The sequence below is a fragment of the Sphaerodactylus townsendi genome, linkage group LG08 (assembly GCF_021028975.2).
Source record: "Sphaerodactylus townsendi isolate TG3544 linkage group LG08, MPM_Stown_v2.3, whole genome shotgun sequence".
NCBI lineage: Eukaryota > Metazoa > Chordata > Lepidosauria > Squamata > Sphaerodactylidae > Sphaerodactylus > Sphaerodactylus townsendi.
In genome coordinates, this window is record NC_059432.1 from 39,440,630 (window position 1) to 39,466,887 (window position 26,258).

The 26,258-nt window shown below is 44.0% G+C and overlaps 1 protein-coding gene across 2 annotated transcripts in view; it reads right to left on the reverse strand.

Annotated features, from left to right (window-relative positions):
• Positions 1 to 1,433: 1,433 nt before the first annotated feature.
• The window catches only part of LRRC27 (leucine rich repeat containing 27), a 60,290-nt gene continuing 35,465 nt past the window's right edge, over positions 1,434 to 26,258 (reverse strand). For both annotated transcript variants that reach the window (XM_048506152.1, XM_048506153.1), the window contains 3 exons: positions 11,985 to 12,127; positions 2,281 to 2,407; positions 1,434 to 1,686 (listed from right to left, as the gene is read on the reverse strand). In XM_048506152.1, the coding sequence (XP_048362109.1) occupies positions 1,534 to 1,686; positions 2,281 to 2,407; positions 11,985 to 12,127 (423 nt within the window). In that variant the 3' untranslated portion in view covers positions 1,434 to 1,533. The remainder of the gene's footprint in view (positions 1,687 to 2,280; positions 2,408 to 11,984; positions 12,128 to 26,258) is intronic.

Consider the following 26,258-nt stretch of genomic DNA (forward strand, 5'->3'; position numbering starts at 1 on the left):
TTGGTACTGATGTGCCACATTATAATGTACAGTTAAAGGCATGGATCCAAATGCAGTTTCCATGGGAAGGAAGGATTTCTGTCCAACAGCCTTGCTTCCCCTTCTTACTTCATGTTCAAATGGCTCCTGACACACTGTTCCTATGGATGAAGAACAGGCCTATGTTTCACCTTCCAGCATTAGTTACAACATTTTCCAAAGTGAGATTTGGATACACCAGGCAATTTTTCCAGCACTGGAACATTTCTACTTCCAAGAACAATTCTCAAAGCAGATTAGCAAAGGTCACCACCTCCCTCTCTAAACAACTCCCATCGCAACCAGATCTCTTCAATGCTGGGACAGGTTCAGGCATGCCATTTTATGAGCTTCTTCAGGACTCCCAAGTATATTTGATGTGGCTCTCCAAGCTACATAAACGAGTAGATCAGGTAGATCTGAACACCTTTTGTCCCAGGTGCATTTATTCTTCAAATAACTAATCTGGATTATCTCCTGAATTTAGTTCAACTTACTGAACTTTAATAAGGACAGGGAAAAGGAGTGCATTCTATTCACTGTGTCATTGGAATCTGGTTGTAAAACTCTTGCTAATAATACATCTAAGCTTTTCTACCTTTCATTTCCCTTTTTCTTACAATGAGTGTTCTGTCCAGTCCTGCATTTGTTCAATAGCAGCGCTCAAGGCCGAGGATTAGGCAAGTTTGCAGAGGAATGGGGTGTCCTCTTTTTGAAGGTACCGGGTGGGCCTAACACTGGAAGTGCCAGAAGCTGTGACAGAGTAATGGATGCTCTGTGAGTGCTGTGTGCTCTTGTGCTTCATTGCACCATCTGGAGTGGACATCTGGTGAAGAGCATATGCATGCACAAGTGCACTGGGTTGCATTTCTTTACATTTTCAATTGCCTGCTGATGTTCCAGTATACATGCGCCACCACCATCTCCTCTTGATACTGCTGTTGGAATCAATTTAATGGGGAAAAGGCTCAGTGAGCATAAAGATGACTGTATGCAGTTCCAAGCTTTATATAAAAACAACATATCGTCAGAAGAATGTGTGAGATTCCACAATGCTTATCTGGGATAATGAAGAAGCACTCCAGGACATTTACAGCACAGTTAAACCCACTGATTAAAGTGGCCTTAGACTGCAGTAACTCTTCATTAGATTGCACTGCTGGTATCTTGAATGAGGTGCAAACTTTCACACATGGAGAGAGGCCAGAGAGCTTCTGGACATCAGGCTTTCAATTAGGGGTTTCATCTAACCCGTTTTTAAATGCTCTGCTTCAGTTATAATAGTTTTTTATGCTGCTTATGTCCAATGGCTTGTTTTTATATTGTTAGGTTGGTTTAATTGTAAGCTGCCTCAAGAAGGAGTCTGAAGAGGCAGCATAATTTCCACGTTATAAAAAAAACAAACAAGACTGGAAGAGAAGAGAAAAGACAACTTTATGAAGTCTGGTGAGACACAGATCCACTGAAAAGCAAGCAACTTCACGTGCTTGTTGCATGAACAATATTCTTATGTCATTAAAATGTCATTTTAGAAAAGATATTTTGGGGTTTTGTGACTGATAATGGCTTATCAAGTGCAGGTGGCAATTCTCCAGTAAAGGCAGTGAATCGATATTCTGGGTGAAGATCCTTTTTCACCTCAGCTAGCTCTCCTTCCAGTTCCTCAGCCTGTGGGGAAAACCATTAAGACACAAATAAAACCATAACAAGCTTTATCACATCAACATTACAGTAAAAAAGGCCACATTTTCCATTGTCCCTCCCCCCAAAATTAGCAGCTAAAGTTCTGTTTGTAACAGTGGGATGTATAGAATGAATAGTTGCCACACTGAGCTCAGCATAATATCTAGAATTGTCTGCAGGTGTTTCAACATCAGATTTTTTTTTTCTCTATGTGGACAGCAAGAAGTCCTCACAGGAAGTTTCCACGCTGCACCATGCCCAATCCAGGCATGACTCCTCTGGTTCCTGTTTTCTCCTCTTTCCTCTGGAAAAATTATAAACCTCATTTTCTCTGAAGTAAAGAATTAAGCTCCGCTTTTAAAACGGTGCAGCTAAGCCCTGCATTCTCCTTAACCCCAAAGCTTTGAAGGGCTTTTGGAATTTTTCTTTCCCATTTCTGTGTTGTAGCTATATGGGGAGGCCAGGGACAAATGAAGAAAGAGAAGGCTTTCAATGTTAAAGACAGCTGCCGCCTGTGAGTAATACTGCGAGTAAAAAGCAAATTTTCATTGTATTTTAAAGAGAAAAGATGCAGCCCACCTTTTGAAAGTCTTCATTTGCTTTTTTCATATTCTCAAAGGGTATTCCTGCTGACTTTTTCCTTTTTTCTTTCATTATCTGTGTGTGCTGCCTGATACGATTTTCCACTTCCTTGTATTTGGCAAGTCTGAAAAAAACAGAGGAAAATATAATGCCTCCATATCTTCTTAAGGCATATGTTGCATTTCTAGCATACATTTATCACAGTACTCAAAAAGAAATATTAGCTATGCATACAGACTGGCTATGTTTTCAACATTCTGATGCCTACGACGTGGTTCACACATAGGCTGATTACATACAAGGTCTTTGCTGTGTAGTGGAGGCCAGTTGCGGCAGCAAGATTTCTTGTACAGACTGGATTTCTTGTACAAGATTTCTGGAGCCCTGCTTTCACTTTCCACTGTCTTCGCGGCAAGCAAACCCACTTATAGCACGATTTAAACTTTGCTTCGCTGCCAGAGCAGGGAGATTTGCCAGTGAGCATAGCTTTGCTCTTGACTTCTCTCCACTCATGGTCAGCCTTCCCACTCCATCACACCACTCTGCTTGCCTTCCCCCTCACCCACCTCATTCTGTTGGCTCCTTCCTGCTTCCCTAAGTGCACTGATCAAGAGATAGAGAGATCAATTTCTCATATGTATAGTGTGTGTGTGTGTGTGGGGGGGGGGAAGAGCCCCTAATCTCTGTCTAATGTCTGTGTTCAGTGTCTCCTCCACCAGCATAGCCTTAGCACAGCACAGCCTCAGTTGCCAAGTGCCCTGGAGCCTCCCCCCGCACCTTCCTTCTTCTCTAAAGTGCACATATGGAGAGATCAATCTTTTGATATAAAGTGACAACAGAGAGGGCTTTTGCAAGAAACAGTACAAGCAAGCATCTTTTTTGCTCCACCCCACCTCCGCCTGCTTTGCTTTCGCCCTCCCAGATGACTGGGAGGGCTTTTACGACTTTATTTTAGGATAGACTCTATTTTAAAACAAGTTTCTCTCTTCTCTTGAGATGGTGGTAGAGATAACTAGAGAGAGAGTGTGCCTGTGTGTGCGGAGGGGAAGGAAGTGGGGAGAGAATATCAATTCTGTGCCTTTAAGGCTGAGATGCTCAGAGTTAAGAAAACCAGGAGAAGCAGAGGCCCAGCAGAGTTCAGCAGACAAACTGTGTTGGAGTCTATGGCCTGCCTCCTCATGTCTAAACAGAGAAATGTGAGGAGAGCCCACTACGAGCCCACTCCACAGAGAATAGGCTCGAGTCAAGAGTTCCCTAACTAATAGGCTATAACAAACAAGCCATCATTCATTATTACAGGAATGAACCCTGGAAGATACCTGGCTCATTTGTGTCTTCCCTTCTCTCCTTCCTTCTTACTCTTTAACAGCTCAGAAGCTAAACTCTTCCAGCAAACCATTTTGTCCAACTCACTAACCATGGCTTGCTCTCTTGCCTCTAAACTGGGATTCTAAACCACAGTAACAGAAAAGGCTATGTTTTGCCCCCAAAAGTGGAAATGTTTAATTTCTGAGCTGTGCCTAAAGAGGAATTGCAAGGCGGAGAGAGCTTGAAACTTCCAAGGCTTTTCCCCCTAGTACAAACCATGGTTTGTTGTTGCATGCAAATTATGCCTGGCCTTCATGGTTTGGGAAAGGAGTTTTCAAAATCTGCAAAAACAAAGCGGTGAATAATATGACCTAGGTCTAATCTTTTAAAAAAGTTAGTCATTATTGTGGTGATTGTTTTGTTTCAGGTTGTTTTTCGTATCAATATTGTTCTATATATATATTTTGTTTTCAAGAGATGTGAACTGCCTTATGCATTCTGGGGAAAGGAGGGAGAGAATATATATATATATATATATATATATATATATATATATATATATATATATATATATATATATATATATATAGTATATATATATATATATATATATATATATATATATATATATATATATATATATATATATATATATATATATATATATATATATATATATATATATAAGACCAGCTTACAACAGAGTTGCTACACTTCGTGTTGTCACTTCTAAATTTTTTTAAAGAGCATTCAGATATGATATATATTTAGGTGCACTATCCGTCCACGCCAAGGGACACTCACACTTTTAAGTGACGGTCCCGCCGTTCCGCTGGGTTTGCCACGTCCCGCTAGGAATGTGCTCCTGCACGCCTTTTCTTGCTTGGCTGGAGACAGGGAAGCCCAGAAGGCACTCACGGCAGCCTTGAGTGCCTTCTGGGGCGCTTCCCTGTCTCCAGCCCGGGGAGCGCACCCCGCTTTTTTTTTTTAATTCTGGTCACCTTATATATATTGCACATATAGCAATCGCTAGATTGTCTTTCTTTAGGAAAGAGTGAAGTTGGGCCTGTTTGCTGAAGCTAAAATTTTGAAGAAGCATTTAAGGAAGAGCCAGTTGATTGGTACAGATGCTCCATCTTTGTTAACATGGAGACATTCCCTGGAGAATAGGAGTATTATATTTGTATGTCACCCTACGCCTGGAAGGGGAAGTGCAACATATAAATATAAATAATACATAAAACAGTATAATCTGCAATGTAAGTCTCTGAAATATGTAATATGCATCTGCCTCTTCATGTACTGTAAAGAGTCCAATTTTTGTGCTGCCATCTGCATGTACCTTCAAAAAAAAGTTTTAAAATACACCAGATGAAATCAAATTTTGGCTCATCCTTTCTTACATTTATATTCCACTTTTCTCAGTGGAAGTTAAAGCAGCCTACATGATGTTTCCAAGCAGTCTTCTACTGAGATCCCAATGAGACCTGTATAGCTTTAGGAAGATTGCTGCGTCATGTGCAACTCCAGCACATGCACAATGTTCAACATATAGATTAATTTGTTTGCAAAATTTCAGAGAACCCAGAAGCCTTTGTAACCATCAGTACAAGAGTAACAAGGTGGAAGGGACCACCCACGCCAATGCCATTGTTTTAGGCATCAATAACAATATTACCACCTATTTCCTTCTCTGATCCCTTTATCAACTGTTGCCAAAAGAGAAGACAGCTTACTGATTAAATACCAATGGTAATTGCTGTCTTTTAAGCTCCAGGATTCAATTATTTTTCCAGAAAGGAATCAGCTATGAATGACAATTTTCAGAAGAGGACGGTCATTGCAGACGATAGCGTTCAAATGTTTAGGATACCTCCCCCTACATCTTTTGTTTCCAAATAGTATTATAAGGTACACCAAAAAGCATGCAAGAAAATTTTAAGCCCATTCATAATCTAAGCTAGCAAACAAATAAAGAGCATAAATAATAATAAATGACATTTAAAAGAAGCACCCATAAGCCTCCAAACATGAAAACTCCAAAAGGCTCTTTTACAAAAGGACAACCTTGCAGGCCTTCCCAAAAAGTGACCAAGCATCTAATCTTTAATAGCAGGTCATTCCATAAGCTTTGGAACACTTTGAAAAAGGTCCAAGAGCAGGTTGAGGCTGTTCGAAGGAGAAATGAAAGGGCTGCACCAATCAGAGGAGATAGAAAAGGTCAAGATCGATGGTGCAAAGTAGGTTATATATCTATATATTATCACTCAGCAAAAATTTCCTGTGCATTTCACCCCAAGGATACCTTCAGGGGATTCTTTGAAAAACCACCGCAAGACTAACGCATTCCTCTGTAGAAGCCTTTTGGGTGAAACATGCAAGGAATGTAATCTGAGTAATAAAATATTATTATTACCTACGCACATCGGCCTTGACTTCATCTCGCGAGGCTGTTCTGAGCATTGTGAAGAAGCGGCTTATAAACTCCTTTTCCTTCCTCTCCCCACAACAGACACCTTGTGAGGTAGGTGGGGCTGAGAGAGTTCTGAGAGAACTGTGACCGACCCAAGGCACCCAGCAGGCTGCATGTAGAGGAGTGGGAAAATTGAACCTAGTTCTCCAGATTAAATCTACTGCTTTTAATCACTACATCATGCTGACTCTTAAGTAGATTTATGTGTGTGGGAGCTGTCAAGTCACAGCTGACTTATGGCAAGCTCACAGGGCTTTCAAAAGAGCAATTTAGAGGTGATTTGCCATTGCCTGCCTCTGCTTGGGCTGAGAGAATTCTCAGATAACTGTGAATATAGCCAGGGGCATAATGCCCATTGGGCAAAGTGGGCGGTTTCCCAGGGTGCCCCCTTGTGGCGGGCGCCAAAAATGCAGGGTTCGTTTGTGGAGGTTTTTTGGTATTTTAGTGGGTTTTCCGTTTTTGACTTCCGGGGGGCGCAGTTTTTAGGATAGCAGCACCAAAATTTCAGGGATGTTTTGGGAGACTCTCCTGATGCTATCACCCAGGTTTGGTGAGGTTTGGTTCAGGAAGTCCAAAGTTATGGACTCCCAAAGGGAGTGCCCCATCCCCCATTGTTTCCAATGGGAGCTAATAGGAGATGGGGGCTAAACCTTTGTGGGTCCATAGCTTTGGACCCCCTGAACCAAACTTCACCAAACATTGAAGGTATCATCAGAAGAGTATCCTACTGATACCACCCAGGTTTTGTGAAGTTTGGTCCAGGAGGTCCAAAGCTATGGACTCCCAAAGGGGGTGCCCCATCACCCATTGTTTCCAATAAGAACTAATAGAAGATGGGGGCTACACCTTTGAGGGTCCATAACTTTGGACCCCCTGAACCAAACTTCACCAAACCTGGGTGGTATTGTTAGGAGAGTCTCCTAAAGATACCCTAAAAGTTTGGTGCTGCTAGCTTAACAATTGCACCCCTGGCAGCAGGCACCCCCCAAATTTCCCCAGATTTTCCTTTTAAATCCCCTCCTTTGGCATGGATTTAAAGGGAGAATCTGAGGTCCCCAGTTTTTAACATTGAAAGGGATGCTGTTTCAGGGTAGGGGAGAATCAACCTCAAAATAGCATCACTTTCAATGTTGTTTAAACTGAGAACCCCAGATTCTCCCTTTAAGGTAGATTTAAAAGGAGAATCTGGGCTCCCTAGTTTAAACACCATTGAAAATGATGCTGTTTGGGGGTGGATTCCAGCATCACTTGTTTAAACTATGGAGCCCAGATTCTCCTTTTAAATCCACATTAAAGGGAGAATCTGGGGTTCCCAGTTTAAATAACTTTGACAGTGGGCCTTTCCCCACTCCCTTCCATCCCCCCTATGCCGGGCGCTGTTTCCCCCAACTGGGGGGACTGGATACAACACCATCAAATGTTTTCATAGCAGTAATAAAACATTTTGAAAATGTTTTCAAAAAAATTATTTCTGCTGTGTGGCATGGCCTATTGCAGTGTTCAGATTTGTGAGTTGGGGCATGTTCTATAATGTGATGGTGACTTTGAAACGACCTGGTATAAAAATCATTGCTTGGTCACGGTGGGGGAGGGCGGCTGCCCATGGGGGGCGCCAAACTCCAGTTTGCCTAGATAAGCCACTGGGTGTAGCTACAAGGGGACCGGGGGGTGCGCGTTGCACCAGGCATGCGCCTGGGGGGGCATCAAACCCAGGTTTTGCCCAGGGCTCCAGTTTGCCTAGTTACGCCACTGAGTATAGCTCCCTAGCAGGCTTCACATGAAGAAGTGGGGAATCTAACCCAGTTTTCCAGATTACAGTCTGTGGCTCCCAAGAGCTACACAAGTTGGCTGTAGGTGCAGCACACACAAATCTGCTGATCTGAGAAGCACAACTGGCGCAAGTGTTTATTAATAGGGAGAGGCGCTTCCTAGAGTATATGAGTCCCTGATCATGACGTGCTTTAAGAAACGCCTCGAACTGTGGCAACAAATAAAGCTGTCTCAAAGTCACTAACAAGTAAAACAGCCAGCTCCTCTTAAGTTTCCAAGTTGTGTTCAAGGGGAGCCTCACAGAGAGCATATTCCAGTAGTCAAGCTTTGAGATTACAGAAAGATGGATCAGCATAGCCAGAACAGCTGAGGCTAGAAGTGACAGCAAATGTCCTGCCGCATGCTATTGGTAAAAGTCATTCTGTCTGTTTCTTCATTAGCAAGGAGGGTTTCAACAAAAACCCCAAGCTCTTGACTGACTCAGCTGAAGACAGAAATCCCATCTAAATATGACAACCCAATTCCATTGAGAATGTAAGTCTTTCCAAACAAAATGATTTCCATCTTATCTGGATTCAACTTTAGTTTGTTTTCCATCACCTCTTGACAATATCAGGAAAACATCAAATACATTACTCACTCTCTCTGTGGAAGGGAGCTCAAAGTTGAAAGTGTGAGTCATGGGTGGGGGGTGTGGTAGGGGAGAGTTTACAGAGAACACAGCACATCGATTCCCCTTCTCCTCTACCACACCCAGTTTCAATTGCAGTGCAGGACTGAATTCTCTGCTCTCCCCTCGTCCTTTTTAAGATGCTGCACAGAGTTGGTGGAACAGTTGGCAAAGAAACCAGCGTGGTGTGGTGCTTGCAATGTTTGCCTTAGACCAGAGAGGCCTGGTTTCAAATTCCTGCTTAGCTGTGAAACTCTTGTTGAGCACCAGTGAATAAGGCACTCTCCCTCAGTTTGAGGTACTTCATGGAGTAAATGTGAGAAGAAGAAAGAATTGCACAATCTTTGTGCAGAAACATAAGTTGCTTGGGAGATGGATGGAATACAAATCTAACACATAAAGGCAGAGGTTACTTTTTTTCAGGCTCAGAAAAGACCAGGAGTGTCTATCTCGGTACTCTACCTAGTAAAGATGGATTGTGGTTAATTCCTCTTGCTTGATAATAATTACTGCTGTTTGTCTAGGGTGTTTGCACATCACATACCAAGGTCCTTCAATGACTTGTTTGGCTAACTATATGAAACTTACTTTCTTCTCACAAACTCCCCACTGAAAGTTCCATAGTTTCACTTGAACAATTGGAACATTAGGCTGATTTTCTGACAGTCAGTTTCAAACTGATGTGCCTCTGATTGAAAACAACTGCACTTTCATGACAACTGTTTGTGGTATAATGACAGACAATATATTGATACAGTGAATGCCACCTGCCTCTCTCACAATGCCCCATCTTTTCTGTAGGCTAAACATGTCTAATTCTTTCAACATTTCACTGGCATTTGCGTGTTAAGATGGAAACTCAGGGTTACAGCATGGACGCTGTCAAATACAGTAAATTTGTTACCGTAACACAGCACAAAATTAAAGCAAAGAACACGTAGATCTGCCTCCAAAATAGTAAGAATGATGGGGGTGGGGGATCTTACAGTAAAGATGGCTTTGCGGTTACATGCAACCCATAATTCTGAAAGCAGGGTGAAATAAATGCATTAATTTTTATATTTAAACCCCGCCCTATACCTAAAGGGCTCAGGGCGGCTTACAATGGCATAAAGCCTAAAATCATAAATAAATTTCCTATAAATAACAATCAATAAAAACAAATCATAAAACCATTTAAAACAATCCAGCTAAAAAACCCAGATGGTGAGACATATTGTTTCTCCAACGGGAGGCTCAGGAGAGATATCATAATTGGGAAGCATCCGACTGGCTTGATGGAAAGGCCTGGTGGAACAGCTCCATTTTTCAGGCCCTGTGGAATTGGGTCAGGCTCCACAGGACCCTGATGTTACTCGGCAGCATGTTCCACCAGGACCTGGCCAGGCCCATAAAGGCCCTGGCCCTTGTTACAGCCAGCCGGATATCCCTTGGGCCTGGGATCACCAGTAGATACCCCTCCACCAAGCGGAGAAGCCTCTGAGGGTGATATTGGGAGATATAAATGTGAGATACTGAGATAAATGTAAGATACTCTACTTAGGCAGAAAAAATGAAATGCACAGATATAGGATGGGTGACACCTGGTTTGACGATACATGTAAAAGGGATCTGGGAGTTTTAGTAGACCACAGACTGAACATGAGTCAGCAGTGGAATGCGGCAGCCAAGAAAGCCAATGCAATTCTGGGCTGCATCAACAGAAGTATAGTGTCTAGACTGAGGGATGTCATAGTACCATTCTATTCTGCACTGGAATACTGTGTCCAGTTCTGGGCACCACAATTCAAGAAGGATATTGACAAGCTGGAACAGGTCCAGAGGAGTGTGATCAAAATGGTAAAAGGTCTGGATTCTATGTCTTATGAAAAGCTGCTAAGGGAGCTATACACAGAGCTGTCTCACAGAAATATCTATGTGCGGTCGTTTGTATTGGAAGTGAAAGTGTCCTTCCGCTGTTGAAAATAGTCCACTGCTTGTGTTTCCCCATCCCCCGCCCAAAAAGCATCCCAAAGTGGCAGCCCCACTGGGGCAGAGTTCTTGGAAATCCCAAGAGGAGAAGCCTTAGGCTGGTGTGGAATAGGGAGCTTAGGCAGCGGGGTATGGGACCGGAGACACTGTGGCAGCTATTGCCACCGCCACTTCATACCTAGGGGGAAGGGAAGCCTCAGTGACTTGCTTGCCACCACTTTTGGTCTTTGGGCGGGGGAAAGAGGGATGGGACTTGAGCTATGGAACTTCCCCTGCTAAAGGGAGCCACCAGTGCTGGGTGAAGTCTCTCTGCAGGGCCAGGAGGTGCAGGAACGGGCAGCCCAACTCCAGCATCCTAAGGCCCCACTCTCCTATCTTGCAGTCCACCCAGGGCACACTTCCTGGCTGATCTGCTGCCAACCTCTGGAGCGCAAGGTGTGTGATCTGGACCTCAAAGGCGCTTAGGGGGTCGGCTCATTGGTGAGGTGTTGGCAGTGTAGTACCACTGTAATAAATATCACAAATTGGGTTTGTGTAGTGGTACTTAAATCAATGGCAACAATTGTGCTTATCTCACATGCTTTGGAAAGCAGCAAAGGACAGGGGAGGGAGGGTTGGGGGTTACTATGGGGGAAGGGAAATTCTGGTGTTACAAGATAAATGCTCCTCTCAAAAACAGGGGAATCTTCAGGGCTATCAGGACCTCATCTGTATGCAAGGGAGCGATTTCCATGTTTGGGGTAGGCATTAGGACCCCTGTGGAGAATTCTACCACAAAGAAGGTCCAGGAAGAAGTGGCAGATGAATTCACAAATCTTCTTAGATCTTTTGGTGAGACAGAATATAGTATGTTTAGACTGGAGAAGAAAAGGTTAAGGGGTGACATGAAAGCTATGTTTAAACATTTAAAGAGATGTCATATTGAAGATGGAACAAGCTTGTTTTCTGCTGCTCCAGAGACTAGGACAAGAAGTAATGGATTCAAAGTACAGGAAAAGAGATTCCACCTAAACATTAGGAAGAACTTCCTGATGGTAAGGGCTGTTTGACAGTGCAATACACTGCCTCGGAGTGCGGTGGAGCCTCCTTCTTTGGAGGTTTTTAAACAGAAACTGGATGGCCATCTGTTGGGAATCCTTTAATTACATATTCCTGCATGGTAAGGGGCCCTTATGGTCTCTTCCAACTCTATGATTCTATGAGTGGGAACTAAAATCCAGATCCCTTCAGTGAAAATATTTGAACAAATAAATACTTATGGCTTAAAAACCAGGCTTGGGGAGGAGCAGACTGTATGATATGCTATGATATGCATGTGCAGGAGTATGGGAATGACGGAACCATTGAACATCCCTTTGAAATTCGCATAATCAAAATGTGATGCAATTGATTTCAGAGTCAACTCAAAGGAACTTAAGATCCAGAAGGAGACAAAAGAGGTCAGCATGAAAGGTTTGAGTTCTCCATTTCCACAGTGCAAACTGAGCCTGCTTCTAGATTTGCTCTCACCTTGCTTCCTCAGTGGTTTTCTCTGGACTCGAATTCAGCGTCATCTCTGCTGGGCTTTCTTGTTTGTTCGGCACTTCCCAGCCTTTTAGCTTGCCATGGTAATTGCTATCGTCGTCGGTAGCATAAGGTGCATTCTGTGAAACCTAGAGTAATGCAACGTAGTATGGCGTTAGCACATCCCGAGAGAAGCAACAAAGCTCTGCACTGGCTAAGACTGCAAGACTCTGTCAGACTCTGACAGCACAGGGCCCCTTGATACCTTAAACTACCTTATAGCAGGGAGGTTTTCACTTATTTGACATTCTCCTCTTTTTAGAATTCTCAATAGAGCAGGAGTCCAGGTGCAGATTAAATCTGGCACGTGGAAGTCCTATTGAGCTTCTCTCGATGTTTCCTCGTTGCTGCCCAATAGAGATTCTAACCTGGACGGCCCAAGCAAACCCAATCTCCTCAGATGCTGGATGCTAAATAGTGGCATCCAGCTGTTGTTAATTCAAACCCCAAATGAGGCTTCAAAGCAGTCACGTTGGAAGCCAATTTGTACTTCTCCATCCTAACACTCAGTGGTTATAACTCATTTCACCAAAAGCAGCCAAGGAATAATCCACCCATTCCCCAACTGCATATATGTGCCTTTTCACATACCATGACAGCAGTGTGTGTGTGTGTGTGTGGGGGGGGGGGGCTGGCCATTTCAGCTCTTCAAAATGAATGGTGGGGGGAGGGAGAAGAGCAACTCATTTTGACATGTCACCCTTGCAGTATTTTTAAATCACTTCTTTAAAATGGTGGCTCAAACCCATGGATGGCATCGTGTCTACTTTGGCCCAGAATGCAATAAAGGAAACCAGGTTAGAATTATTTAACTCCTGGTATCCATGATGTACAAATGCAAGTGTGCAGATTTACAGGCGTTAGTTTTCCCACACAGATTCTTCCTTTGTATTTGGCGAGACAAGGAAGGGTGGGAAAACAGCAACAAACTGTTCCCAGCAACAAGCCAAATTTGTACACATATTGTTTTAATGTAAGTTAAATGTGCTATCTGAATGCAGCCTATGGCTTATAACAGCCAACTCACATCCCAGCTTCCTAACGCTTGAACCCACACAGTTTGTGAAATCGGTGGCAGTCATACGGCACAACCTATTTACCTAGGAGACAATACAAAAGCCACTTGGCTGTCCTCCAAGAATGGCAGCTGTGGAAAGACGATGCTCTCCATTAGTGTTTGTTTGAGAATCTTGCACTCTGAGCAACACTTCACCTTTCCCAGTTTTATTGCCACTAACCAGGCCAGGAGAAGTTGGGTCACCCCAAAGAACAGTGGGCTGCAGAAAGTGAATTTTTAATGGCATCTATAAAATGCCAATATATGAAGCAGAAAAATCAAGCCTGTGGACTGGCCAATGTCAAAATGACTACCACCCACTAAAGACCTGCCCAAGGTCTAGAGACTCCTATCGTAGTATATGGATTACAGTGAATTAAATGTGTTGCTGCTCATGAACTTGCCTAGTAAACAACTGAGATCAAGAACAGGATAGCATTTATGAGTGACCATTTCTTCCAGTATGCCTAGGCAACTTCCATCTTTTCCTATTATTAAACTATTATTGAACTACCACAGAACTGGAGACAACCCCAAAACAATGTTTGTGAAGCACACTGTTTGCTTACACTCATACATAACAGGCTCCTCCAAATTTTAATACAAACAGGTGATCAAAAGAAAGGGGGGGGACCCTTCCAGGAGCCAAAAAGATCCCAAGAAAGCGAACCCATGTTTGACTTTTTAAATTATGTGTGTCCAGGACAAAGGCTTTCTAGTTTGGAGGAAAGATCTTGCCACTCTTACCCACCAGTCAATATGCTTCTTCTACACGCAGACTTACATGTCGCCGTTTGCATTCCAATGGCTAATGTAGATCTCTCAAATAAGACTAGAACGGGAACCTCTAAACTTCATGAACCTGTGGGCACTTTGGGAATTTTGAAAAAAGGCAGTGGGTGCCACCACAAAATGGCTGTCATGAGATAGAGCCAATGTCTTCAGTGCCGATTAATCCCGGGATATTCACCTGAAATATCCAGGTTTCACAACAAACTCCCCACAGCTGAACCGCCAAACACAGATTCAACCCATTTTGGGCACTCCCCCCTTATCACGTGTTTTTCCCGAACCTGTTTGAATGTGAACCTTTTAAAAAAACACGTCTCCAATCCAGATTGGTGGGGAGGTTCGGGGGTCTAATGTGGTTTCAAATTTCCAGCTGTAGAGAGTGACGGAAATGCCTTCCAGCCAATCAGGACGCGGTGGGCTGTGCGCGATGCATGCACAGCCTTCGTGCTGGCAGAGTCTATTGTTGTAACGTGTGCATTAAAGAACATTACTCGCTTAAACATGTGCACGAGAGAACATTACTCGCTTAAATGTATGCACGAAAGAACAGTACTCGCTTCAATGTTAGCACATTTTTTTCATGCAAAAAAAGTTCCCGCCCCAACACTGCACGACAGCCAATCAGGACGAGGAAGGAAGAGCAGCTGAGCAGATTGCGCGTTCGATCACGCGGTAGTGGGGATTGCTGCACTGTTTGAAAGCATGATTGAGATGGATGTCCTCATCACACACACACACCGTGGTGGGGAGGGTGAAACCTCATGAAAAGGTGCCGTTTCTTTTGAAACCTGGTTATATCTGTAATTACTTTTCAGTGAGGATTCAGCCAGAGTGTTGTACAAAATGATTACCCTTGCTGCTGGGGCCAATCATAAAATGTTGGGAGGTTTTAAACCTCACAACCGCCTACAGAGGAGGCAGCTATTTCTGAATGAGCGCTCCAGGCACATATAAAGATGATGCCTCCTGGTCTCTTCTAGAGCACCTCCTACTCCAGTGAGGTGTAGGAAGGCCATTACTGCCTTTTTGTTTTGGGGCAGAGAAACTTTGGGGAGAAGGAAGTGGAGACCTAAGTTAGTGATCACTAGATTACCAGTAGCAAGAAATTTGAAGTTGAAGGTGAAGAAACAGGTCCTGTTGAGAGTGGTTTCCTTTTGCCTATGTTTGCAACCGCCATTCAAAATTCATTTGTTTCTCTTATGGCATTCTAACACCATTTATGTATTACAAGTGAAGACTTGTGAGAAACTTGTGGGGGAGGGGGAGTAAATCCCCCCAAGTGGTCCCTGCTTCCTCATCCTGCTTCCCCTCCTGCCACTGTTGCTCTCTCCCCTAGCCCACTTTTCACCCCTCTTCTTGCCCACCTTCATGCTGCTGCCTCCACTTCTTCCCTTTTCCCTTTCTCCCCGTCGCCCTTCCACCTCTGTGTTCCCCTCCTTCACTGCCTCCCCTCCTCCATCCTCTGCTCTCCTACTGACAGCTCCTCCTCGCCCTCCCACCATGTCCTATTATCCTCTGTTTTTACTGCTGCATGTCACCTTTTCCTGCCACTGTGACTGCCTTCTCTACCCAGCCCTCCTTCTCCTCCCTCATTGGCTACCCACCATCCTCCTTGCCTCTTCCATTTCTTCCTATGCCACCCATTTTGCTTCTCTCACTCTGCAGCATTGTTCATTGGGACAATGCTCATTGGGACATTACCCTCACTCCCCCAACCAAATTTCTCAGACCTCTCTGGATTCCCCACAATTTTTCAAAGAAATAATACCTCCCCTATCCATACATGGCCTTACTGTGAAGATTTTGTCATCTGCACTCTAGGGCCGTGGTGGTGAACCTTTGGCACTCCAGATGTTATGGACAATTCCCATCAGCCCCTGCCAGCATGGCCAATTGGCCATGCTGTCAGGGGCTGATGGGAATTGTAGTCCATAACATCTGGAGTGCCAGAAGTTTGCCACCACTGCTCTAGGGCCACGTTCAACCATTATATACAACTGATGCAAGAATGTTGTTAATAATGGTATAGATTAATAAGAAAACTTAGGCATGAGGAAACAGAATATGGTGCAAAAATAAAGGTGTATAGATTCACTCTGCACAAGGGCCAAAGGAAAATGAGGTTGGATTTTGTGCATCCATTCCACCAACCTAGTGGTTCTTCAGGTAAAAGTGTCTCTTGTGTCAACAGAAGGTTCTTTGTGCCAGAAGAAAGTACTGCCGCTGGTGGAACAGATGTATACAATCCAACCTAAGGCTTTTAATGACAAAATGATAAGAGCTACACAATCCTGCCGTATCTTTATTTGGAATATACTCTAAGCCACACAATTAACTAAAACTTCTCATAGGCATTACTCCTATTTTATAATTTATAGAGTCCAAAAGTACAAAAGAATCTTCACATAGGTCATTTCTACAGGAAATCCTTGCTTCTACTGCTATACCTTAGGGAAAAAATCACTCTGGCTTTTGAGAAACAGCTGTAAGAAATGTGTTGGTGATGTCCAAGATGAATATTTTGGACAAAAACAGATTTATCAGCCGCTGAAGACGCTTCAAAGAATTCAAGCTTGCTTCTTTTCAGGGAAATGTGCGATAGAGTTTGTATAAACATAGTTTGATAGATGAAGGCTATAACCCTCATTTTTAAAAAAGTGTTTTCCATTTTGTTCACAGAAATATTTGTGTGTGTTTTACAGTGCTGGCACTCAAAGTCTATACACTCTAATAAAATGGGAAATGTTAAACAAGTCTTTTGTTACAACTTTGTTAGTAAACATTGCAAAAATATATTATAAACACATTTGTTTTTGTCTTTTCTGCTTAACATTTGTCTTACAGAGGCTTGGAAGCAAAGGATTGTTTCCATATCAAAAAAGTGACCCCCAAGTGTATGTTAACCATAACACTATTCTACAGCATGTCTCTTCCCAGCGAAATACTTATACCCACATCACATACAATTGTCATTGGGCCACTCCCCACTTACCTCGTCTGAGTGCAACCCCACAGCGACCCCTCGTAGAAAAGCCTCCGTGGCTTTTGACAACGGAGACATTTGTTCCCCACTCATTTTCCATTCAGGAAATAGTGCGGGGTTCCACATCAAGAGTCAAAGATAAGTAACTGTCGAGCTGCTCTGGATTGGCTGGCACGTGTGTGTCATGTTTCATTTACAAGTGGGAGCTTACAGCCAGTCCGGCTACGGGCTCCATTTTCCGGATTGGCTGACCCAAAAGTTCGCTTGGATAAGCTAGGAAACGCATTATTTTAAGGCGTACGCCTGGTACATGCTGACCGCTACTTCACGCCTGTTGCAAATTGCTTGGGCAGAAAAATGAAAGTAAATATCGGTTTACGGTCTTCGGGCTACACCGACAACCTCTGTGCTCCAGCAGCACTTTGCCAAGCTGCAAAACGAGTGGAGCTCGAGCAAAAAGAGCAAAGAGCAATGCTGGTATCAAATGCCTCCTTGTTGTAGCAATAATCGCCTCGAATTTCCCCCCCAAGCACCTTTCTGACGGGAATAATTCTTCCTAAACAAAATGGTGGTTCCTGTTTCCTGATTTGGTCGAAGCTGCGCATCAGAAGCTTAATCAGCCGCTGGCCAGTAAACAGCTCGAGGGTTCTACCCCCACCGCAGCACTCTGGCGCGGGTTTTTTTGAAAATGTTGCTCTTTTCAGAGTGGACCTGAATTTGCCCGCTACGACAAGCCGGCTGCTGAGGTGGGAGAAGCGGCAAATTAAGGGTACAGCGAGTAACGCAGTGGCGCTTGGTGACGCGGGGAACGCCCATCCTCCTGCGATGTCTTTTAAAGAGGCTGACTTCGGTTAGTGAGTGGGGAGTGGCCCCATTGGGCCACTCCCCACTTACCTTCGCTCTTTGAAGTGCAACCCCACAGCCAGACCCCTGCCTCAGAGAAAAGCCCCTCCCGTGGCTTTTGACAACCGAGAGACGATTTGTTCCACTCATTTTCCATTCAGGGAAGCCGATAGTGGGGTTCCACATCAAGAGTCAAAAGAGGCAATCGGTACGCTTCTGATTGGCTGCTTGCACGCGGTGTGTGTCATCATTTTTTACAAGTGGGAGTTACGCATTGCCAGCATACTAAGGGCTCCATTTTGATTGGCTGGACCCAAAAAAAAAGATTCGTTTGGATAAGCTGAACGCGATTGTTTTAAAGACGTTCTGCACATACGCTGACGCCACTTCCGCTTGATGGTTAAAATTGCTTTGGGCAGAAAAATGAGAAATGTAAATATCGGGCCTCTCGCCTACACCGGCCGACAACCCTGTGCCTCAGCAGCACTTTGCCAAGCTTCAAAACAGTGGAGCTCGAAAGCAAAAGAGCAGAGCAAAAGAGCAATGTTAGCAACGCCCGCTTGTTGCATTACTTTGCCCTTTAATTTCCTTCAAAGCACTTTCTGACGGGAATACCCTTCTTCCTAAACAAAATGGTGGTTCCTTGTTTCCTGATTGGCCGGAAGCTAGCGATCAGAGCCTTAATCAGCCAGCCCGGCGTAAACAGTTCGCTTCCGGAGGTAGTTCCCCACGCCCTGCAGCACCTCTTCCGCGGGTTTTGAAAATGTTTGCTCTTTTCAGGAGGACCTAATTTGCTGGCGCCGCGAGCAAGGAGGTGGGAGGCGGCAAATTGAAGTAAGAAGCTCGCGCAGTGGGCGCTGGTGACGTGGGGAACGCCCATCCTCCCTCGTGGTGTCTTTAAAGAGCAGGTGACCTCAGCCCGGGCTTATGGTGAGTGGGGAGTGGCCCATTGTGGGGAGAAAAATCACATTTGCTCTGATGTGCAATGGCCAGAGGAGAAGTGCCTCCTGAATCCCCAGATTAAAATACCAATAATAACTAGATGCAATTACATATACACTTATGGCATTCATTTTAATGCAGTTGTGCAAATGAACTTAATAGACCACAACGTTTTTAGCAAGTTGCCTGCCTGCACTTATTTATTCTAGTTTGACGTTACATCAACAGCATTTGAAAAAGGCAAAAGATATTCAGAGGTGGTTTGCTATTGCCTGCCTTCATGTGACACCCCTGGTGTTCCTTGGAGGTTGCCCATCCAGATACTAACCATGGTTGGCCCTGCTTAGTTTCTGAGATCTGATGAGATCAGTTTTAATGGCAACTTTTAAATGAAACTTTGTGAAAGCTTGAAATCTATCACATGTTTCCAGAGGTGTAGGTCCAAGGGGGCTGGGGGGTGCGCGATGCACCAGGGGTGCACCCCTGTGGGAGTGTGGCGAGGGCATTCCGGGATGTGGCGGGGGTGTTCCGGGGCAGGACAGGGAGGAGGATGTACCAGTGCACCGGGTGCTTTTCCCCCTTGCTACACCTCTGCATGTTTCTATGTGGTTGTTGTCTCTTTCAACAGCACGGAATGGAATATTGTCAAAATAGAGATTTTGCTATCTTTCGACCAGAATTTTTTTTAAAAAAACCAACATTTTAGACATCTATTAGGAGATTCTAATTAATTTTAAAAAATTATTATTTATTTGGCTCACTTCAAACTACCTTAATCACTTTTTCATTATGGCTCAAGGTAAAGTACAAAGAACATGCACAGGTGAGAGTTACACCCTAATGCCAGAAAGATTAATCTGAGTTATGTATTCCCAACCCATGTTACATATTTCAGCCAGCAGTCCCCACCAGTACAAGAAGAAAATCTCAGCTGTTCTGTGTTAGGTGATTCATCTAAGTCTTATCAAATGGTCAACCAGTCTTGTTATTCGGCCAATGTTTAACTATTTGTTCCAACACTACCAGTAACCTTCTTTTCCATGCTGGCATTTATAATATTGGCAAACAATTTTGCAGTGCCGTTCTAAGCAGTTACACCCTTCCAGGTTCACTGAAGTCAAAGGGCTCGGAAGGTGTAACTCTCTTTAAGAATGCTCTCTAAGCTACAAATCAAGCTCAACTGGCAAACTATTAGCTGGATTTTGGCATTTCGTGTAGAATTCCCAGTGTGTGCCTTTTGTCTCACACTATGCCAACACTCCCCGACCATTACCTTGGTTTTGTCAGCATAATTACAGCAAGGTAAAGGGAAAAGAATCACCCTGTCAGTGTTACTGGGCATCTTCTTGGGCTGATCTTGGGTCTCTGGATACACAAAAGCACCAAACTGCAATGCCCGTTCTATTATGCAAATATGATCTCTAAATTAGCTAAATTCACTGTTTGTTTCCAATTGAGCCTCGTATCAGGGCAATGCTAGGGTGTCAGCTGTGAGCTGGAACATCCCCAGACCCAAGGTGTGTGTGTGGGTTCTTGGGTTCAAACCCCTCCCATTACGTGTCCAGCTTGCTTGAAACGATGCATGGAATGGAACAGCTGGAAAGCCCTCAGTCACTGAACCCACCCCATAAGAAATCTATACCTATGCCACCCAGTTCAAATTGCACATCAGCCACAGATTTGCTAAGAGGCCTTTGGGAAGTTGCTACTTTAGTCTTTCATGTGCTGCTTCATGACTGAAAAAAAAATCTGAAGGCTGTCCTGTGTCCTGTGTCACACATACACATGATAAAATCTAACCCAGTAAATAATCAGAACTATCAGGAGATCAACCAAACACTCAGCTGAATAAGTATGATTTATGTTTCTAAACGCTGGGTTAAAGCCAATTTTAAATTCCAGCTGTTTCCAAACAGTAGGAGCTGAAGTCTTTGGGTCTTTGTCCTCTTCTGGCATAAAAAAAATTCAGAGGGCCTTTCAAATAATGTTGCAAATTGCTTTGGGCAGAAAAATGAAAGTAAATATCGGCTTCGGCTTACACCGGCCGACAACCCTTTGCCTCAGCAGCACTTCGCCAAGTTTCGCAAAACAGTGGGAGCTCGAAAGCAAAAAAGAGCAGGCAAAGAGCAATGTTGGCATCGCCTTGTACAGTAACATCGCCTTAATTCTTAAGCACTTTCTGACGGGAATACCCTTCCTAAACAAAATGGTGGTTCCTGTTTCCTGATTGGCCGGAAGCTGCGCATCAGAGCGAATCAGCCGCGCGTAAACAGCCGAGGTTCCCCACCCCCCTGCAGCACCTGCGGGGTTTTTTTGAAAATGTTGCTCTTTTCAGAGGACCTAATTTGCCGCGCGACAAGGAGGTGGGAGAGCGGCAAATTAAGGGCAGCTGCGCAGTGGGCGCTGGTGACGTGGGGAACGTCCATCCTCCTCGTGTCTTTTAAAGAGGTGACCCCGGGGCTTATGGTGAGTGGGGAGTGGCCCATTGTGGGGAGAAAAATCACATTTGCTCTGATGTGCAATGGCCAGAGGAGAAGTGCCTCCTGAATCCCCAGATTAAAATACCAATAATAACTAGATGCAATTACATATACACTTATGGCATTCATTTTAATGCAGTTGTGCAAATGAACTTAATAGACCACAACGTTTTTAGCAAGTTGCCTGCCTGCACTTATTTATTCTAGTTTGACGTTACATCAACAGCATTTGAAAAAGGCAAAAGATATTCAGAGGTGGTTTGCTATTGCCTCCGTTCTTCACGCGTGACACCCCTGGTGTTCCTTGGAGGTTGCCCATCCAGATACTAACCATGGTTGGCCCTGCTTAGTTTCTGAGATCTGATGAGATCAGTTTTAATGGCAACTTTTAAATGAAACTTTGTGAAAGCTTGAAATCTATCACATGTTTCCAGAGGTGTAGGTCCAAGGGGGCTGGGGGGTGCGCGATGCACCAGGGGTGCACCCCTGTGGGAGTGTGGCGAGGGCATTCCGGGATGTGGCGGGGGTGTTCCGGGGCAGGACGGGGAGGAGGATGTACCAGTGCACCGGGTGCTTTTCCCCCTTGCTACACCTCTGCATGTTTCTATGTGGTTGTTGTCTCTTTCAACAGCACGGAATGGAATATTGTCAAAATAGAGATTTTGCTATCTTTCGACCAGGATTTTTTTTTAAAAAACCAACATTTTAGACATCTATTAGGAGATTCTAATTAATTTTAAAAAATTATTATTTATTTGGCTCACTTCAAACTACCTTAATCACTTTTTCATTATGGCTCAAGGTAAAGTACAAAGAACATGCACAGGTGAGAGTTACACCCTAATGCCAGAAAGATTAATCTGAGTTATGTATTCCCAACCCATGTTACATATTTCAGCCAGCAGTCCCCACCAGTACAAGAAGAAAATCTCAGCTGTTCTGTGTTAGGTGATTCATCTAAGTCTTATCAAATGGTCAACCAGTCTTGTTATTCGGCCAATGTTTAACTATTTGTTCCAACACTACCAGTAACCTTCTTTTCCATGCTGGCATTTATAATATTGGCAAACAATTTTGCAGTGCCGTTCTAAGCAGTTACACCCTTCCAGGTTCACTGAAGTCAAAGGGCTCGGAAGGTGTAACTCTCTTTAAGAATGCTCTCTAAGCTACAAATCAAGCTCAACTGGCAAACTATTAGCTGGATTTTGGCATTGTAGAATTTTAGTGTGTGCCTTTTGTCTCCACACTATGCCAACACTCCCCGACCATTACCTTGGTTTTGTCAGCATAATTACAGCAAGGTAAAGGGAAAAGAATCACCCTGTCAGTGTTACTGGGCATCTTCTTGGGCTGATCTTGGGTCTCTGGATACACAAAAGCACCAAACTGCAATGCCCGTTCTATTATGCAAATATGATCTCTAAATTAGCTAAATTCACTGTTTGTTTCCAATTGAGCCTCGTATCAGGGCAATGCTAGGGTGTCAGCCAGAGCTTGAACATCCCTGTGACCCATGGTGTGTGTGTGTGTGTGTGGTTCTTGTTCAAACTCCTCCCACACGTGTCCAGCTTGCTTGAAACGCATGCATGGAATGGAACAGCTGGAAAGCCCTCAGTCACTGAACCCACCCCATAAGAAATCTATACCTATGCCACCCAGTTCAAATTGCACATCAGCCACAGATTTGCTAAGAGGCCTTTGGGAAGTTGCTACTTTAGTCTTTCATGTGCTGCTTCATGACTGAAAAAAAAATCTGAAGGCTGTCCTGTGTCTTGTGTCACACATACACATGATAAAATCTAACCCAGTAAATAATCAGAACTATCAGGAGATCAACCAAACACTCAGCTGAATAAGTATGATTTATGTTTCTAAACGCTGGGTTAAAGCCAATTTTAAATTCCAGCTGTTTCCAAACAGTAGGAGCTGAAGTCTTTGGGTCTTTGTCCTCTTCTGGCATAAAAAAAATTCAGAGGGCCTTTCAAATAAGATGGATTTTAATGCATACCGAAGGCTTTTAGCGGTCTCTTAAGAGTGCTGTTGTGATGTTTTTGACAGGCTGCTTCATTTTATTTGTGCTGCCTTTGATTCCCAGATGGAGCATTTAAGATGGCTGCTCTGGAACTTGGCTCATGTTTTAACATACTGCTACTGCTTTTAGTCAACTCAACTGGTTGTATAGTTTAAATATTTGACTACTGGTTTTAGTTGGATTGTATGTGAAAATTTAAAAACACACACATACGCCTATATCTCTCCTTGTAGGTTACCCTGGACCTTCCTCAGAAGAAAAAGATGGCTATAGATCATACAAATAAATAATTTAGACCAATTTTACTATGTTCTGGGATTATTAAGATGGTGCCTGTGTTTTTAATGTTCAGAGGGTATATACACATTAAGAAGAAGAGCTTGGATTAATTCCCCATCTTTCACTCCTGTAAGGAGACTCAAGGTGGCTTACAAAATCATTTGCCCCCCCTCCCCACAACAGACACTGTGAGATAGATGGGCAGTGGTGGGATCCAAAAATTTTAGTAACAGGTTCCCATGGTGGTGGGATTCAAACTGTGGCGTAGCGCCAATGGAGCTGGTCGGGGCATGACGGAGGTGTGACTGGGCATTTTGGGGGCAGGGCATTCATGGGCGGGGCTGTGGCAAGGACGCAGCCACCATACTGGTCCGTCCATGGCTGAAACTTATCGCACACAGGCGCAGGCTGCCACGCATGCCAGTGCACCTCCTGCTAGACTGCTTCAAGTTCTGCGCGCTACTGCTGAGAGGAGGGGCGTAACTAAGGCAAAAATCGCGTAGCAAAATCACCACTTAGTAACCCCCTCTCGGCACACACAAATCATTAGTAACCTACTCTCGGGAACCTGTGAGAACCTGCTGGATCCCACCTCTGTAGATGGGGCTGAAAGAGTTAAGAAGAACTGTGACTAGCCCAAGGTCACCCAGAAGGCTTCATGTGTAGAGGCAGGGAAACAAATCCAGTTCACCAGGTAAGAGTCTGCCGCTCGTGTGGGGGAGCAGGAATCAAACCCGGTTCTCTAGATCAGAGTCCACCACTCTTAATCACAACACCATGCATTATCCTACCTCAGCAGAAACACTCCTGATTTTGTGAATTCTTCCCCTGCCTACGTAACACTTTGGATAAATGAAACTCGATAGCACTTGGGTGAGAAACAGATAACCAGGCGACTACAAGCAAAAATAATATTATCTGCCTCAGTGCCTTTACTGGCATAAAACAAAAGAGAAAGAGAAATAAACTAAATAAAATATAAATTAAACATGATAGACTTTATATTTTCATATCCTCATAGCTATCAGAAGTAACCTGGAAACCACATAAATTGTATGGGGGCACTGGTCAGACAGTAATTTATTAAAATACAGACTTTTGGACATCGAAACACAGAACTTACTTGCAGTAGCAAGGAGACCCTGCTTGCCACTGAATTTTGTTATAACTCTGGTACAGGGGAGTTTAGCATCATATTTTCTCCAACTAATTTCTCCCCAGTTATGCCATGTTTTTACATTAGCCAGATTCAAAGTTCTCCCCACTGCAAAAATAATACACCATACAGGACTTTCTCCGCTGCTAGCTTAGAAGCTGCAGCCTGCATTGCATAATCTGTCAGAAGACTGGCAGGGGTCAAGGTCATGAAAACTGAACTTGATAAAACTTGATGACTTGATAAAACTCTATTACAAAACTTGATAAAACTCTATTACAAAATATGGTTCGCCTCTAAGTTTACCACAGCTGAATATGTAGTACTCCAGTGCCCTCTTGTGTTTGATATACATTGTATTGATAAAAAAATACAATTGACCAAAGGAAGAAACATCTTGTGAGCTTTTGAGCTACACAGAGTTCTTACTGAGGTGGATGCTGAGACAGAGAATAAATTATGATGCTACGGAGCTGAGGTGAGGGATAAACTGGAAAATCTGTGGGAGGAGAAGAGGGGAATTAGCTGGCAGCTGTGAACACAGGAATGGGTGTAAAGAAAGCCCATGAAGGACAGGCAGGTTTGGAGAAGATTGCAAACTGTACATTCCCAGGATCCAGTGCAAGGAAAGAGGGGAGGAAGTGCCACTGAATAAGCAGTCACAATTCTTTCTAATGTTGTACATCCTTGAGATTAATATTGAAATGTCATCAAAATGTCTTGCATTTTGTGTGCTATTTGGCCCCACCGCTTTACATTTTCCCTGTCTTTCTACAACCAAGCATGGGCAACACATTATACATTTGATTAGATATGTCACTGGAATATATATTCCTCAGCAGTTTGTAATAGTCACTTACAATGCAATGATGAGCATTACAGCACTGAATACAGTTGAACTGTACTTGTGAGTCAGCCGGGCCCTCTCTCTTTCCCCTTCCTCCTCAACTCTCCTTTTCTCTCTGCTCCACTTACCTTGTGGCTGGGGCTGGTGAGTGATGGAGTCTGGCCATCCAACCAGTTAACCATTCCTGAAAAAATGAAGTGCCTGTGGTGCCATTTAATGTTCAGCTGGCACCCTGGGGGCTACATACCCTGCTTTTCTCTACCTTTAAGGAGTCTCAGAATGGCTTACACTCACATTCCCTCTCCCTTCAACAGGCACCTTGTGCAGCAGGTGGGGTTGAGAGAGTTCTGAGAGAACTGTGACTAGTCCAAGGTCACCCAGCAGGCTACATGTGGAGGAGTGGGGAAACAAATCTGGTTCACTGGATTAAAGTCCATCATTCTTACCCACTGCACTGTGTTGCTCTCTTTTGATAGTGTTGTTGACTTCTTACAGAAATAAGAATAATTAAGCACTTAAACAAGGATATCTTAGGGTGTTTCCTCACTCACCCTAATCCCCCCTATGCCGTGCGCCCAGGCATCCCCACGACCCCGTGCTCTGCCAGTACCTCTCTCTTTCCCCTTCCTCCTCAACTCTCCTTTTCTCTCTGCTCCACTTACCTTGTGGCTGGGGTCATCAAAAGGCGCTCTTTGCAGTCCTCTCGTGGGGAGTGCTGGGGGACCCCGCGCTATTCTCCTCAAGTAGCGCGGGGCTTAAGGTAAGTGGGGAAAGACCCTTAATGACAGAGTCAGTAAGGAGCCATAGGT